Here is a 17,891-nt window from a genome sequence, read left to right as displayed (position 1 = left end):
CTTTGAGAATCTGTTCGTCTGTTAGAGGCAATCAATATATCTTACTTAAAAGTAGACTATTCGGCTGTTGAAATCTTAACTAGAGAATTGTAGAGACTGCTGAAAAATCTTTAACTGTAGAAAATAAAAACTAAATTTATGAAAAAAGTATGCTTTATAATTAAGAAAAGAAAACTGCTTCTGATTGTATCACCAGAGCAATTTGATTTCTTTTCCAGGATGGCGAGAATTTGCATTTCCTTGACTCTGTGCATTTCACACAGCTTTTCATAAGAGCCCATTCGGCCAAAGTTGAAGAAGCTTTAGAAAGGTTATTTGGTAGTATATAATACTTTCAGAACAGTCTAGGGCTGGAATATTAAAGACATTCTCTGTATACCATTAATATTCCAACACTGCATTTGGCAACATTTTGATTCTGAAGAGAGTGCATGAGTTCAAGGTCAGAGAGATTGACTTGTGCTGTTCATTATAACCAATTATTGTGTGACAAATGAGTTTGAGATCAGGCTGAAAATTCTGCGAGAAAAATCAATAGTTCTAATCAGGGCCTTTCAGGTCATTTACCACCCTACCTTTTGTTACTTTGTCAGAAAAGAGCAAGATAAAACCTGTGTGACAGTGGGTTGCCTCCGTATTGTTACTTTCCATTTGAAACATATTTTGATATCTTGAATTATATTAATAGTTTAATTGGTTTTAGAAACTTCTAAATGAGTTGCAATTTGTAAGACTTTATTTTTTTTAGTATTCTGATAAGATTTCTCAACTGGTATTATGGCTTCTTTTTTTTTGCTGTCTAGGAAGTAATATATCTAAGTCCCAAACCATATTTGAGCTGTTTGTCTCTAATGAATAGCAAATAAACCTTGCTAGCAGATATGTGGCACTAGCAGCCATAGCTTGGCATCAGGGATAATTTCAAAAGCTCTTTAGAGTTGTGCCATTATGGAGGCTTCTGAAACAACAAGTTAACGTTATTTTGACCAAGCTGAGCATATGCTGAGAGTTTGACAACTGTATTTGTATTCTCCTTTGTAGTATCCCGATGAAGATGAAGAAACCAGATTGTATCGTTTGAAGATAGAGGAGCAGAAGCGTCTAAGAGAAGAAATCCTGAAGCAGAAGGAGCTGCGACGGCAGCAGCAGGCTGGCGCTAGGAAGAGAGAACTGCTCGAAAGGCTTGCGCAGCAGCAGCAGCAGCAGCAGCCTGCCACGCAGCCGTCCTACATGCAACACGAAGAGGAGTCCTGCGAGTTCCCCACCAACGGCAGCCCTTACATACCCCACTCGGGCTTACAGGCCAGGCCGAACGTCAAAAACCGACTCCTTGTTAAAAAGCAAGATATGGTAGTTCCACACATGCCACCCAAACCCACAGACTTCCCGCAGGTTGGGGCTAATATGCAGTATCAAGGACACCAAATGAAACCGGTGAAACAGCTGAGGCAGACCAGAACGATACCTCCGAGTCAGCCTCAGGCGTCACCGAAGGTACTGCAGCCGAAGCCCGCGGCGGCGGCGCTGCCTGCGCCGCAGACTGCTCGAGTGGCTTCGGTGCAAGCCCGGCCCCAGGAGCTGAAACCCGGCGTGAAAAGGACTGTCATGCAGCGCACAAACAGCGCTGGCGGAGACGGGCCCCATGTCGGCAGCAAAGTCAGGGTGATTAAGTTGTCAGGAGGGGTAAGTTTCCGAGGCTTGTCTCATGTGTGCATGTTGTCATGGTTTGGTTTGGCATGGTTCGGATGGTGTAATCCCAAAATAAAAAATGGGCCTAAGTTGAAAAGGGAAGTAGCAGACTTAGCAGGCCTAATAATCCATATTTTAGATTTTTGGAACTGCAGGTTATTAGCAGTTATTCAGAAGCGAAGGTCTGTGGCAATGCTTTACTGCCAGGCTGTTATCACTAAAATCACATTGACTTTTCCAAAGCCATACTCCCTTTTAAGTTCCTTGCAACTTGAGTCTGAAAGACTCCTCAGCTGAGATCATTTTGCTTAAGGTTGATACATCTGATAATGTGTGGGAGAGACACACTTGTATGGCTGTTTTTCAGGTTCAGTTAGAAAGCTAGGCTCAGCCTATTTGATTGTTGAAGCCACAAAATTTAACTGCGTGCAAGTGCTGGAGTTAGTGTGCTCTCTGAGGCTGTAGTCATGGGAAGGCTGTTCTTATTTTCTTGGGATGCATGTCTCAAAACGAATGTAAGCAGTGTATCATTGGGGGATGTTTTCTGTTAGGCCATGTTGAAAACGTTACCATTTCACTTCTGCATCTAAATGAGATTCCCTTATCTTTTGATGAGGGGTCTATTATCTGCAGAGTGTCCCTTGAGCACTGGTGTTGTGGAGGCCCCTCGATGCTGGTCTTGCTGGCAGTGTGCATATTTAAGATTTGGGTTTTTTAGTTAGAAAATATCTAGACCAAATTTCTTCTGTCATAATGAAAAGACAAGTTAATTTGTTAGGGCTCTGAAGAAACTGAGATGAGAGGGCCTAGCAAGGTGCTGCTGCTAGTGTGGAGTCTGTCCTAGGGTTTGTGCGGGGCGGAAGGAAGGGTGTGGGATGCTTAAATGCTGGGGTACATTGGGGCCGGGTTCTTGGAAGAATGCTTCTTAAAGTTTTAAGAACGTTAATTAAGGAAACTTGCAGAACTGCTGTGAGCATAGGAGAGTGTTAACAGGAGCTGAGCTAGGCCTTGGAGTTGAGCTTTACTCTTTAGAAGCAGGGGGGAAATTGAAATGCCCAAGTCTTAACTACTTTTTATAAGGATTTTTCTATAGCTCATAAAGCTTAAATAAGCTTAAAATTGTGGATTGCTTAATGACCATGTGGTCTTTCACAATATTAGCATAAAGGATCTTATTGACTAAATAGAGCTGACAACCTGACCAGAGTTGGAGGATGTCTAATTGCTCAGGCACAGTAACTTAACTACAGAAGAAGAAGAAAGTACAAGAAGTTGAAAGAAATTGTTTCTGTTGGACTGAAAAAATTTATACATATGATTGCAGGAATCGCAATGGCCTGCAAGAAGTGTAACTGGTTTGTTGTTCATGAAGAATTGAATAAAGCACTCGTGCACGACTTCTGTTATAATGCAGTAAAACAAAACAGTGCCAGTCACCACTAAAGCTCTTTATAGCAATTGTCAGTGCCCAAACTAGCATTTATTTAAATATATATATATATATGTATGTATGTATATATATCATAATGCTGTTTCAGGAAACCATAAATGATTTGTTTCAGATAAGTCTGTTGGTAAGCAATAGTAATTAGTTTCATTAAATACATACATAACCCTTCTTTCACTGTACACTCAGACTTGTTCTGTCTCTCTTAACTTTGAGATACTGAGTTTTAGCAAGGTAAAGCAGATTATTTATACATAGCATATGTTGTTTTTCTCTTATTGCCATGGAAACTTTCAGTTTTCCTTCCAACTATGGAAGAATAAAAACAAAGCATTGCAATTTAGCTGTTTAACGCTGATCAAGATAGTTGATCAATATTCTTAGTCATTTAGTGACAAGCTGATTCTATGTGACTTTGTTTCTGTGACCACACAAAGAAAATGGAAACATTGAGCAGCAGGGGGGCAATCTTGTCTATTTTGACAGTATTTTAAAGAAGAATTGAAAGCTGCTTGGACTCTGAACCGTAAAGATCATAAATTGCATTTAGTTTCCGGTTCTAATTTTTAGCCCTGCTACATGTTTGTTTGTTTTTACACCTTTTGCCTCGACCCTAAATTAAAAGCAAAAGTCAAATCTCATTTTCCCGAACCGTTCTCCTCTCCTCTCCCTACCTTTGGCCAAAAGGATGTTTGGCATCTCTTACCTATACACAGTGACTCGATCCTGTGGGTAAACAGCCTAGCAGTTGCTCTCAAGTCTCATCGCTTGTACCCCCTCTCCTTTCCCGAATGCTCTTGTGCAGACGTGGTTCCAATAACCCTGTGCCAGTGAGATGGTTTGTGATTAGATGCATGCAGGTTCCTTTTCAAAGCCCTCTTGATTCATGTAGGTAAGGACTTGGAAAGCCCCTTCCCTTTCAGCCAGCACAGAATGATAGCAGAGCTGTCTGTCGAGGAGCCGATGGAGACCGACCCATGCTAACCCTACCAAAACCAGATTCACCTGAAATGGGAGCAGGGAGCCCAGGCTTTTCTCCTAGACTTAGTGGGACCATCCATAGAGTAGGATCAGCGTTGCATTGCCGGCAATGGTTTTTGTTTTACAATTAAGGAGACATACATAGTGTACTCGTGATGTTCATATGGTGTACAGGTACTGCCAAAAGAGAGTGTTTTCTTCTCTCAAGGACAAATCTTCCCCAATCTCAGCTTCTAACTATGTTTATCCCTATTACTGGGCATTGCAGTACTAGTGAGGATCTCTGACCTTCAGATAGAAGTAGTCGTTGTTGCTTAAGAAGGTAAAAGAGCCAGCCACATGATTCGGCAATATTCTCTCATGAGATGATTTTGCTTTTCAAGGTTTTGTTGGTTTTTTTTTTTGTTTGTTTGGTGGTTTTTTTTGGGGGGGGGGATTTTAAGAATTACTAATTAAATGAAATTCCAAGAACCTGTTTAATTTTTCCAGTTTATCCAGTGTATCAGATGCCTTAATTCGTTTTGTTAAGCTTCAAGAAAAAAGAAATGGTGAAGGATTCACCATTTCCTATATGTGAGACTAAACCTGCACATCAGGGTGAGGTAGTGAATTAATTATGTTAGGTACCATTTTTAATGATTTTTGTCTATTGATGCTCATTTCCTCCCCAAAATACTGGTACTGCCATCCCTTTCTAATACCACTGTAATTTATGCAGGAATAGCAATGCAGTGGATAGTTTTCCATTTTAATGACTCCCTTAAATGTTATGTTCCTGGAAATAGTGCTTAGTTTTTAGCAGGTGAATTTTGATTCCCCCCCACCCCCTTCAGATTTCCAAATGTCTTTTGATAGATCTTATCTGGTTTATTGTTTCTTTGCAGCATGTCTTCAGGTCCATCCTTTCCAGATAGAGGTGTTAGGGAATATTCTCTGAGGATTCATACTAGCCTATTTTATTATGGAAAAGTCTGAAGTTTGCCTGGCTTGGTGAATCCTAAGATCTGAGTAAGAAAAGACACAATGAGGTTTTAGAATGGTGTTTGTTGGGGAGAAACACCCTAATAAACCATTTGTATCATGATCATAAAATGATAGAAAATAGGGGTGACTGGACCATAAAAATAATTTGTTCTGTCTTGAAGGGAGAATTAACTGTATATCATTCCTGACAGGTGTCCAACCTTTTCCTTAGATCTCATTAACAAAGCTTCCTTTGGTCATCCACTCCAGCATCTAAATATCTGTACATTTAGGAGGTTTTTCTCACTGACCAAACTATACTTTCTGGCTGCAATTAAATGCTGTAACTGTATTATGCCTTGAGAGATGTGGGAAAGGACTGACTTCCCTCCTTGTGGCTGTCGGTCATTTTAAAGGTCTCTTAACTGTTTTGGCGCAGTCATATCCCTCAGCCCCTTTTGATAGGTCATGTTTTCCAACTCCTTGAGTGTTCGCAGTGGTCTCCTTTGGGCTTCCTGCCAGCGGTCTTTTGGCAAATAGTTACAGTACCAAGTACGATTGAATTCTTTAAGTCAATACATTAGAAGTGTCATTAGTCCTGGAAGAACAGGTTTGTATTGAATGCAACCTTAAATATCTTAAGATCATATGAAATGTGCTGTACTTGTTTTTCATTTAACTGGAGGTTATGTGGGAAACAATAATATCTTAAAACCTCTGTATCAATCAGCTCTCTTATATCGTTATTGGGTGATTTCTCCCTAGCCAGAAACTGGTCTGCCATGCTCAAAGTGGTATATGTCTGTCCCAAAGGCCTGAAAATGCTGGTTCTAATGCTGCACCAAGAACACACCACTCGGTCTCTGTGGAAAGCTGCACAATGAGCTTTTTCATATATATGTAAAATAAATTTCAGTGTACCACATTGGATTAAAAGCAACATCTGATTAGTGATCATAATTTCTGAAAACCTGAGATGTTTCACCTGAAAAAGCTTGAAGAAAGAATTGACAAGTTGTTTTATCTGGAAAGCCTGTTGCAAAAAATGTCTTTGGATTGTAAAAAGCAAAAGAGAATTGGAATGGAAGATAGCCTTATTTTTATTTAGAGTAACTGCGAAGTGAGAGAGGTGACTATGGAGTTCTAAATATGGAAAAATATATTGATTTAGATGGTTCTTGCTTGATAATGTAACCTTATCCACCAACTTTGCTTTATGTTTGTACTCGGTGTTGCTTGCATGTGTATGTTGAAGTTTAACTAATTAAAAGTATTTGACTTGAAAGCTCTATAGCGCCTTTCATCCAAATATGTCAAGAATTACAAACATTAAGATTTTTAGCATTTGCCTGACAAGTTCTCAAGGGAGCTCTTTGCCCAGCTCTGAAACGCTGCCAGCCCCGAGAGGCAGAGCCAAGGCACACTCACCCCACACGCTACTGCGACTTTTTAAGCAGCAGCAGAATGGCATTGCAGTTGCTTCATATCCTCCCATTCGAAGGAGCAGCAGGTATAGAAAATGTCCATATTTTATCAGAAGCAGACTGAAAGAGCATCAGAAGCCATTATATCATAATGCCCTCGTGTCATATTTGTCATTTATAGAGTATCAAAAGGGGCAAGACCTTTGGAGCGGTATTAATTTGAATGCTACTGGAAAAAGGACTCTGCCTGCCATGATCTGTAAGATTTCACTGTAGAAATATTTCACAAATGGATGTGAATTTCCTTCCTCCTCCTCCTCCTCCAAAAAAAGAAAGCAATCATCAGGGAGCCCTGTGATATTCCTGTTATGAAGAAGGCATAGCTATGCACAAAATATTTAAAAACAAGTAACAAACCCTTGTCTTCCTCCAATGAGGGTGGTTCCTATAGAGAGAGAATATTTTGACTTGCGACAGTTTTTGGCGGAAGAGGGTGGACTATCCTGTGCTATTTGGGACACGTTCAGTGAAAGAGAAACATAAGGGCATGTGTGGACACACTTAACAAGTAGAAGGACTTAAGGAGACAGCAGGACCAAACACAGATAGCATTTTTATGGGTTTGCAATAAAATCCTCAAAAGGGGGAAGATGTATCTACCTAAATTGAATTTAGCTTTGATGTGGATAACTTGGAAACAAAGTGAAATAAAGTATTTCCCATTATAGACTGGAGAACAGGTTTCTCCTTTTCCTCAAGAGACTGTTAAATTGTATATTGAAGAAGATAGCTGCCTCCTCCTGAATACCCTGAAAGCAAGCGTTTGGTATTGCTTATCACTCTTGCTAAATCTCAAAGGAGAGTTTTTCTGCTGTTATAAGTGCTGTAGTGTGAAATTTGTATTGATACGATTTTGGTGTCATGCACTATCCGGTAGCCCAGTTTCTTGATGGGAAATGACTAAAGGCAACCATAACAGCATTAAAAAAAGTATGTTACACAGAGAGGGAGCTAGTTTTCAGGTGAAAATTAGCTGAATGTAATCACTGAATTGGGAAAATATGCAGATTTGTCTGATCTTAAATTTGATAGTTCCAAGAGTCACAAATGCCTTTGAATGGCATTTTAAGTTGAACTATTTAGAATAGGCCTCCAATACAGAGACGGTTGTGAGTTGGGAGAATTTTGACACTAAGTAGCTGGAGATGGAGGTAGTGTGGTTTGTGTCCATGTTGCTAGCAGTGTTATTAAAGACTGTACAAGAAGTGTAAGACCACATAGCAGAAGTCATTAGTTTTAAGGGAGTATGAACTAGAAAAGCTAGAAGTGATGCAGTAGATAGGGAAGCTCCAGTTGTCCTGATTTCAGTCCGTCATGTCTGTAACCAGCAGTCAACAAATGCATAACCAGCTTTCTTGTTGAGTACAATTTAAAATATAAGATTTTGATTCCAGTCTCAGTCCTAATTTAAGATGGGGTGAAATTCCCTTATTTTTTTAGGTAGGCATGACTGATACTACTACCATACTACCATAGCAATAGGGCTGATGTCAAAATATAGAGAGGAGGCTAATGTCATGCAGTAGCTTGGTCTCAGCTGTGTAAGAGACTGCTCAGACTTTGAAGATGCCTCAATGCTGCTTAACTAATTTGTTGTTGTTGTTGTTTTTTGAATGAAAGAGGGTGAGAAACAGGTGGTCTTGTGTTTAATGTTTTCAGATACAATGACAGAACTTGCGGGTTTTGAGTTGGTTTTTATGTGACTCTGCGACAGTCAGCTGAAGTCAGGAGTCTTAAGAATGACACACGGTTTTCTGGTAGCCCATGGTGGTTTTCTCTGGTGGTTTTCTCACCACATGCCTGGTGTCCAGCTGGAAAGTGCTCCCAGGAGCTTTGGGCAACCAGCGGAGCTTGGAATCAGTGATGTTTTCAAACAGGATTCTTTTCACTTGGCGATTTCTCTGCATCCAAAATCTGCATGTCCATAATTCACTGGAATTCTCTGTATGAGAAATGTCCTGGATCCTGGCAACTGAACCCAGGAAACTGCTCAAAATCATGTTTTGACATCTACATTAGGGTGATGTATTTTGTGGAAAGGAACGTGCAAGAATCAAGGTATTTCTGAGGGAAGAATACATGCCTAGTCCAGAACTTAGATTTTGCTGTAGCTTTGACATTGAATTTATGTTTTTCATAAAGATGAACATGTTCCAAGTTTGTAGTTGTTTAAACTAGAAAAACATGTAGTCATGGTTCAGTTTGATCAACTGCGTTTCTGTTGCTCCTGGTGCAACTTCAGTGTAGCCTAGGTATGGCTGGAGTTCTTTAATGGCTTTTGGCCAGTCTTTCACCACACCTTAGTTCTTCTCTCAAGTGTATGAGGAAATACTTAAAGGTAAGAAGCCCCTTAGTACATGGGATTCAATGGAATTAGCTTTGTTTGTTTGTTTGTTTGTTTGTTTTTCAAGATATTTACTTCTGCTGTTCTGAGTTCTCGTACATCATTAGGCACAGCAGAAAAGATAGTCCTCAAATCATGGCTCACTGGATGCCCTTCTGCAACTTAATGGGGTCTTTTTTTACTATGGGAAGGGAAATGGTTCTTGGGGGAAATATATGCATATATACATATATACATATGGTTTGCCCCACACAAAAGTTTTAGGCTGGGAAAAATAAAACATAACTCACTGGTTAGCATGGGAAGTGTCATTTGTGTGTGTGAAATGGGGACTGCGTTGGTGGTTGTACCAGGTCTGTAGCGTATTTCTGTGCATACTCTGCGTTGAAACTGCACTGCTAGTAGGTCTTAAATCAGTTGTTACTAATGAGAGGTCTGGAGTAGTGTATTCCAGCCTGGCTAGAGGGCAGAGTTTTTTTCTAAGTATTGCTGCTCCTGAATTTAAAAAAGCCTTTCAAATGTCTTAGAAGGCCTTTACGAGTCTCCAGGTGTTCATCGTTGGTGACTGACAGGTTGAAGACAGATCTCCAGCTGTTCAAAAAACAGGAGCTTGTTGGTGTTGCTCGCTTGTGGGATTAGGCTTCCCCTTCCCATGTCCCCAGCCTGTCAGCTGGCAATAGTGCGGTGGTACAACACTTGGAGCACCAATTGAAGAGAGATGAATAAGTTTTGGGGCTTTGCCTTTCATATATGTTTCTGGTAAACACAGTGAGAAAAGAATCCTATCTGTTAGAGGGAAGGTTTTCTTGCTCTACATGGCTTTTTTGCTTTGCTTTTACTGTTTTTATTGCTTCCCTCTGTTACATGGGCATCACAGCTGGCTGTCTAGATATCCATCTTGTTTTATTGTGATCAATTGTAGTACCAGCAAAAATATATATATATACATATGAAAATCTATATAGCTGATGGAAGAATACAAGAATTAGCTTTTGCCCTTGAAGTGAATGAGTTTGGCAGCCTAATGGATTTGTTTGAGGTTTTTCGGGTTTTTTTTTCTCTTAACTACTGCGATACTTTAGAGGTACTCATTTCTAGAAATATTGACTATAACTAGTAGCAGATGAGATGTTTCTCATTTCTTAAAGGAAATCAATTACAAGACATTTTGGGATTGAGATTTTCCTGCAAGATTTAAGCCTTCATATTGTAGTAGACTATTTGATTTACAGTGCATCTAAACACAGATGAAAATAAGGATGGACACACTAAAGTATTTGTTTCTCCTTGTTATTTTTTTACACAAATCAACCAGAGTTTATTTCCTTTAAGCGCTTTATCCGGCATGCACATCCTCTTACTATTGGGTGATTTTTTTTTGAATTTGCTTTATAAAGATTACATGGATAGACACAGCATTGTCGTAGTTAATAGAAACCTGTGCAGTGAGGTCTATGGGCTGCAAGATCACTAACAGTGCCACTGACAGTGAAGTATGGCCTTATCGAAAGGAGAATTCATAAGAGGCTGCCCTGGGACACTGCGCCACTGTCCTTCTGTGTATCCTGACAATGTTATCTGTCCGCTCAGTACCGAGTATCAAATGTCTGTCATGAGTACAGAAATTAATTTAATGTCACCTGAAGACATGCAATTAATCTTTTAGAGGTTTTCATAATACCTTTACAGAAAGAGTTGCCAGTTTGGCGGATTTGGATTTTGGGGTTTAGCGGAAGATAAGGAAAATTAATTTTTCATCAGGGTTAATACAAGCTAGCAGGGCCACAAAGGCTGAGAAAAATGGTTTGGGAATTTGTCAAGTGTTGTCACTCTAGAATAATGCTGCTTAACGTCTGATAGGTGTAATCAAGAGTTGAGATTTCTATAGAGGGGGATTAATCAATTTGCTCACTACAGAATGCAAGTTGGTGATACTATTCCTTCATGGGGTTTAAGAATGAAAATAAGATTTGATCTGTCAAATTGCAAGAAGCTCTGACAGTATCAATAGGCATTTTTATCAGTACATTTTAAAGCATTCGTTATAAATAAATTTGTCCTGCTAATGTTGGTGGCAAATAAACTTCATCTTCATTGTAAGACTGTCATAATGATTATGATAGAGTACAGAGCTGTAGCTTACCAAATTCAGGCAATCTTTCATAAAATTCTATTTTAAGAATTTGTAATTTTGTATTTGACAGAATGATCTTTATGTTTCTTAAGGCACAATACTGAGAAAAATATATATATATCTAGTCAGTATTGAAATACAGCCTTGACTGGTATCAGGGAATCTATTCTAAAATGTGTCCTTTGAATTGTATAATATTTTTTAGTAGTCTGCAGTTTCAGATCAAGCTGTGCATAGCAGAAGTTTGAAAAATGTTCGCCATACAGCTCAAATCCTTTTGCCTATCTTTAGAGTTTTGGTTTTTAATTCTACGCAGTATTTGAAGTTGAACTTGTGTTGGCACTGCTAGTGATCATTGGCACTGTTAGTGATCTTGCATTATTTGGCATTTGAAAGACTGTTTTTGTGCTCTCACCCAAACAGAACTCCTGCCATTTGCAGAAGGCATTTTTATTACTCCTGAAGTAACTAAGTAATTGTGAGCTCCATCCAAGAGAACCCTTTCCTTGCTATATGGTCATTTAGGAAGGCAAACCTTCTATAAAACTTGGAAATTCAAAGCTTGAAGGTCAAAATGGTTTGTGATATAGAAATTAAGCAGTAGACAATAACAGAAGAAAATTTTTACTTTATTGGTTTGCAGACAAAGAATGAAATTCACTCTTTTGTAGATGAAATTAGAGGAATTTGCATCATGAAATCAAAGCTTAAATCAGTCCATTTCAGGTCTCGGTGTAGGACTAACATGGACTTGGATGTATTCTACTTGCTTTCAGCACTTCATGTATCAAATTGTATGAAGCAGGTCATGCTGATGAATAGATGCGTTTCTGAAAGCTTTAGTGTTTCCCTGTACATCGCAAAAATACTATAGAAAAAAACAGATAAAAATATATTTGACAAGTGAAGACTTAAAATCAAATGCCTTATTTCCTTCCTACATATTTAAATTGGGAGATGTGTAATGTAAGCTAATGAAAAACTAGAAATACAGAAATCAAGTTGTTAGGAAAAGGAAAAAATGATTTAAAGTGAGCAAGAACTGAGACAATTAGCAATCTCTAAGTAGAAGAGAGACTAGCAATGTAGCTTCTGAGAGTTAGACCTCATTTTGGGAAGGTTTCTGCAATACAGCTTCCCTTCACTTTCCTGCTTATCTGTCACTTTACTGTGTGTTTTGTATTTTCTTCTGGTTGCCCACTTGTTTACCCCATGAGTGAACATTAGGAATCAGCAGGTGTGTACAGTTTTCTTTACAGTCATACGGCTTTTCCTCCAAAATGTTAATATGAACATGTGACCTGTCCATAATGTGTTGAGGTCTACATGTTACAGCTCTTTATGGATGCTTTACTTGAGACTTGGTTCTTCATTTCCATGCTGAGGAAGCCAATAATTGGCTTGCATATAAGAAGTTTAAAGGATGATGGAGAGTCCAATGTTTTAATATGCCACTGAATACCACTACATACATTTTGTTTGTGTGGGCTCAGACAATACTTGTCATTGCACAGTCATGTCTTTAACCAGTTGAAAAAAGCTGGTGCTAAAATTTGTCATCTGAGACTTTGCTGTCTTGCTTGTAGGCATGTAGTGATCTAAGAGCAGTATTTGTTTTTCATTTCTTTAAGAAAAACACCAAATGGTGTGTTCAGCTGAAGGGAAGCCCAGCTGTAAAATGAAACACTGTACTGCTGACTTGAAAGGAGCAAGGAGCGCTATCAGTCCTTTAGCACCAAATAACTTAATGCACACTTGCGTGCCTCTCTTTGGAGAAGCGGTACTACAGAGTCACCTCTGCCTCTCCAACTGCCTCTTCAAATCATCCCGCAAAGCAGCGGACGTCCAGAGCGGTATTCTACTGTAGGGTTTTGATCCAATTGCCCTTTTTTTTGTTGGAGGAACCAGCAGGCCTGGCTCCTTCCCCTTATTTTTATGCTATGGACCTTCCTTATTGTGTTGTATAGGTTTTCATGTTTCTAGAATGAATTAATTTAGAAAAAGTCTGGAGGTGCCTCCACCTTTTCAGACGAGATGGTCACCCCAGGGAGTTTTGCAAGAACGCTATGCTGGCAGTTTCAAACCCAAGGGGGTAGCTGAGACGCCAGCTGGGAACGTTCCCTGTGAAGTTGTTCAACCTCTGTTGCATGTTTGTGCCTTTGACTCTGTTACAGCTTTTTGCGATTTGTGCATTTCCTGGTTGAGTTTGAACAGTTTTATTCTGCGGTAATTGGGCTTGCTAGTGAAGATTGGGCTGTTGTTGGCTAACCTAACCTCTTGCTGTTGAAGTATCAGTAATTAGCATGTTCAATGTGTCTCGTACCTGAGGGCTTTGCTCTGAGATGCTCCTCCGATGTACTGGGATCATCTTTCGGTTTGGGAAATAAGTGATTACAAATATTTATGGTTATTTTTTCACAGCAGGCAGTTAACATAGATTAGATTTTAACTCCCAGTTCTTGCATTTGAACTCCTCCTAGGGTTTTTTTGTTCCTTTTAGTTTCATAATCTTCCAGCTGCTGTAAGGTTGAATAAAAGAAATTATCTGAAGAAGGCATAAAGCCCATATCCCAGTGAGACTTATGTTGATGCTGATATTGGAACTAATACTAGAAACAGGATGATTTAATGCAGGTTTTCGACTAAGGTTTTGTTTGTGTGCGTATGCTTGGATTTTGGGGGACAGGGAGAGAGAAGAGTTCTTGCTTTTCTGTTTTTGAGCAACAATTGAAGCGAGTCTGAAGGGAAAGTTTTGCAGTTTTTCACTTGCTGTTGGTCTCAAAGATTTAGGTACAAAATTGTCTGTGAAGCCACATGCAACACTGAGCCATTCAGTTCAGTAAGCTAAAAACCTACTTGAGTAGAAGTGGAAAAAGCAGGTGCATTTTTCTGTTGCCTTCTCCCTTTGGCCATTGTAGAAGAAAGCTCTTGAGTGGGAGGAACATTGAGATTTTCTGCTTTGGACGGGTGGACTGTGCAAGGGAGTGACAAAGCTAATTCGTTTGGGATTGGGGTTGTTTGGGATTGAAAGAGTTGAGTTCTTGAGAAGCTGTTGCTTGCATATAATAGTAATACAGAGAACTCAATTTAACGATTTGAATTTTGTGAACTTGAAAACATTGCTTGATCTTCTGGGAGAATATGCAGGTAAAAATGCTATCTAGGATATTTCTCCTCAAATGACAGTGAGGAGACTGGGTAACGAGCAGCCCTCAGTAGGGTGTTTCTTTTGCTTTTGTGTAATCCCGATAGAGACATAGTGGTTTTATACTCTCGGTCAAGATAGTGTTACTTCTAGACCATAAATCCATTTCTTGTGCAGCCCAGTAGTTTGTCTCCTTATCCGCAGGAAACCTGCCACTTAATGTGAAGCCCACTGGTTAGTGACATCTGTTACAGATGCAAAAGGAGTTTTGACTTGCAAATCTTTAAGGAAAGAGAAAGAAACTATGTGAATGAAAATGCTTTCACAATTTTTTTTTTTTTTTCTTGAGACATGCCTTCTATCTGAGCCTTTTTACAGGCTTACCTGATGTTTGTTCCATGCTTAGGTGAAGCCTTCTGCCCCGCGGTCTTGTGCATGTTTATTCAGCCTGACACTCGGGTGTTACACTGGTGTGGTGGTTTGGGAGAGCTAATGAAGGTCTCCTTTCATCACTGGGTCCCTTCTGGGGCTCAGATGCTTACCTGGCTTCCCCGAGTAGTCGGTGCTGTGGGTCTCCTGCCACCTTGCACCTGGGGGCTCTGGTCAGCAGTGTGGTGCCCAGGCCAAGGATGTTCCTCATTACAGCTTACAATGCAGGGAACATCAGTAGTCCTTGAACATATTAAATAATAATAATAATAATAATCACTAATATTAACAGATTTGAGTTCTACAGTTGGAGTCCAGTTAAGGTATAAATCGTGCTGGTGAAACCTTGTGGAAAGCATGCAATTATTTGATGTATTTCATAGCTGTAAAAATACCAAATGTTTTGTCAGGGTCAAATAAGGTGTTGTTTCTGCTGTCTCTTGCTGCGTGGGATGTTTTTCAGTTGACCAGTGTGATCTGAAAAGCTAGACACAAATTAAGGAATCGTCCTGCTGTTTTTAGACATAGATGAGCTATATAGAAGAGGAAGTGGAAGTGAATCATTTAGCTCCTTTCAGTGCTTTCAACTTGCATTTGTACTGTGCTTACGTTGCACGGAGAGATGTAGCGGGAAGGGTGAAGGGTTCTGATGCTGCTTCTTATAAGGTAATTGGATGAGAGAGGAATTGAGGTGTTGCTTCTTTGTGCCTTGATTACTAAATGTCTGTAACAGGAGTTTTATAAAACAAATAAAAAACCCTTGGAGAAGAACTGTTCCAATCATTGACAGTGTTTGGGGAAGGAGACCACTTAAAAAGTGGCCGGTTTAGAAGCAGGTAGCGTAAACATGGACTTTCTGATAAATACCAGTTTTCAAGTAAGGAGAGATCTTAAATTTTAAAGATGAGCAGAGTTTTCAATTGGTTTTTCCAGCCACCGTAATTCTTTGCTCCTCCTTCTGGGTTGCGCGTGTCACCTTGTTGTTTTTTTTTTTTTTTTTTTTTTTTTTTTTTTTTTTAAATAAATCTAACCTTGGAAGGAAGAATGAACATACCTTGCTATTTTTATATGAAAAGTCACCCCAAAAGATGGTTTTTAGGTGCACGTTGCTGCCTGGACCTTTGTCGCTGTGTTGCTGTGTGCGTAGCTGGCGTTGTTTGTCGGTCGCCAGCGTGGGGCAGCGTGAGCCACGCGGTGCGTAACTGGAGGTATCTGCGGGGACCTGGTTGAATCCAGCACTGCCTGGCGATCCTGAAAAGTTTTTGGTTGATTGGTTGGAATTTTTTTTTTTCATCTGATGACTTTATGGTCAACACAGTGCGCTCTGTGGGACACGTGTGCATCTCAAAAGCTGTCGTAGAAGATGGTATCCAACACGTTTTCTGGCTTTAAAAAACAACAGGACGGTAGTTGTGCTTGAGCTTTTATTCCGGCCATTTCCTGACTATGTAGGAGTAGATGGCAACTGTTTCACGATGGTCTTTGGCATCACGGAGGGTCGGTTCTCAGAGTTGGTGTTGCTCAAAATAGCGTGTGATGGTGTCAATAGATTTTCACACTCGTCGTTGGCTAGGAGGTGACAGAATGTAATCAGGTGACACTGGCGTTCACCTTCTGTTCGTCTTCAAACTTAGATGCTCCACAAAAATAACAAGAACTTTGGCTTTTAAGGTGTTTCATGGTTTTAAACTGTTAGCCTTAATCTTTTTTGCTTCATGTAAGGATAAAGTTGCTTGTTAATGTCCAGAGGGGTGTAATGTTATTACTATCTATAGGCCTTCCAAGCAGCAACCCCCCTACAAGAGAAATGACAATGTTTGTGGAGCATTGACTCAGTTACAACATTTGTCACTGTTTCATCGTTAATGTCTCTCTCTCCAACTGTTCAACCTTTAATTTACAAGAACGGCCACATGTTTCCTGCTCCAGCGGACCTAGTGGTGCCAGATTTACAGCATTTGGGAAAAAGGAAGTCTGGCAAATTGTCTTAGAGTTACTTACTATATGCAAGTACTCCATCCTGATGTTAGTTGGTAACAGTAGAGCCTGGAGGCAGGAGAGGGCTCACTGTTTCTTTGACCAGACTCGGCATGGTGGAGCTGAGCACATGCACTCTAATGTAATCGGTGTCAAAAACTAGGTTGCATATATGTATTTGGGTCTGACGTGCTCCACTGCTTTGTTGATCGGTGCTAAAAGCAGAGGCTGACCTACGATACCATTTAGAACTTGCTATACTTCTAAAAGAGGTTGTATAAGCAGTTGATGAATATGTTAATATGTGGCTTTTTGAATTAGCAAGCAGCAACAAGCTGTTTTAAATCGACACCCACTTTAATCAAGTCTTTAAGTAAATCGCTAACTTTTGTATTATCTCTCAAATGTAGTTAGCAGAAGCACTAGGTTAGTAAATCAAAATACTGTTACTTTTGTTGTTGGCAGGTCATTATGCATGGGAGAGGCAGAGGAGTAGCAGGCCAGATGGGCCGAGGACGCTTGATGCCAAATAAACAGAACCTGCGAGTGGTGGAGTGCAAACCTCAGCCCTGTATTGTGTCAGTTGAAGGGCTTTCTTCATCAACTACTGATGTCCAACTGAAAAACCTGCTGATGTCAGTGGGACCCATTCAGGTAGGTCAACCTTGGCTTATAATTTTTGTGCCAAAAGTCTTTCATTCTGGAAAGCTCAATTAATTCCCTGACACTAAATACAATGTGTGTTTATTGGTAATTTATGTTTGAAGGCACCCCCCCACGCACACACGCTCTACACCTGATAGCAAAAGCAAACACATGATGATATTGCAGTGTGGGAGGTATAGGAGAATTTTGCTAACCATCACATTCTTGCTGCAAAAGATTCTCCTTCATTTTGGACTTCTTGTTATCTCCATTATGTTCATATATAATACAAGCATGGCCATTCTGTGAGGTTTTGTTACTGCAGATTAGTGTATCAAAACAAATACATTTTTGGTTGCTGTCCTTGTCTTTATTGTCGGCTTGCACTTTTTCAAATGAACCATTCCTGTCATTGCAGTCCTGGGGTGACAGCATTTAGTAAACACTACCCATTTGAGATTTCACGCCATGTAACACTCTGCCCTTTTAACTGAAACTGGTCTCTTTTCAAAGTATTTTTTTTTACTTTGTGTTTAGAAGGATCTTTATAGGAGGGGCTTGTGAGCAAGGTTGACACACACATACCAGTATATCTACAGTGTAGCTTTGGTTCATACATTGCCTCCTGGAACTGATACATCAGTTAAACTGAC

The 17,891-nt window shown here is 39.8% G+C and overlaps 1 protein-coding gene across 4 annotated transcripts in view; it reads left to right on the top strand.

Annotated features, from left to right (window-relative positions):
* Nucleotides 1-17,891, top strand: part of RBM33 (RNA binding motif protein 33) — a 103,501-nt gene that overhangs the window by 68,968 nt on the left and 16,642 nt on the right. For all 4 annotated transcript variants that reach the window (XM_067291949.1, XM_067291947.1, XM_067291950.1 and 1 more), the window contains 2 exons: nt 1,042-1,683; nt 17,059-17,247. In XM_067291949.1, coding sequence (XP_067148050.1) covers nt 1,042-1,683; nt 17,059-17,247 — 831 coding nt within the window. The remainder of the gene's footprint in view (nt 1-1,041; nt 1,684-17,058; nt 17,248-17,891) is intronic.

This window comes from Apteryx mantelli, chromosome 2, assembly GCF_036417845.1.
Source record: "Apteryx mantelli isolate bAptMan1 chromosome 2, bAptMan1.hap1, whole genome shotgun sequence".
Taxonomy (NCBI): domain Eukaryota; kingdom Metazoa; phylum Chordata; class Aves; order Apterygiformes; family Apterygidae; genus Apteryx; species Apteryx mantelli.
The sequence above is the reverse complement of the archived record's forward strand: the minus strand, read 5'-3'. Positions and strand labels throughout refer to the sequence as shown.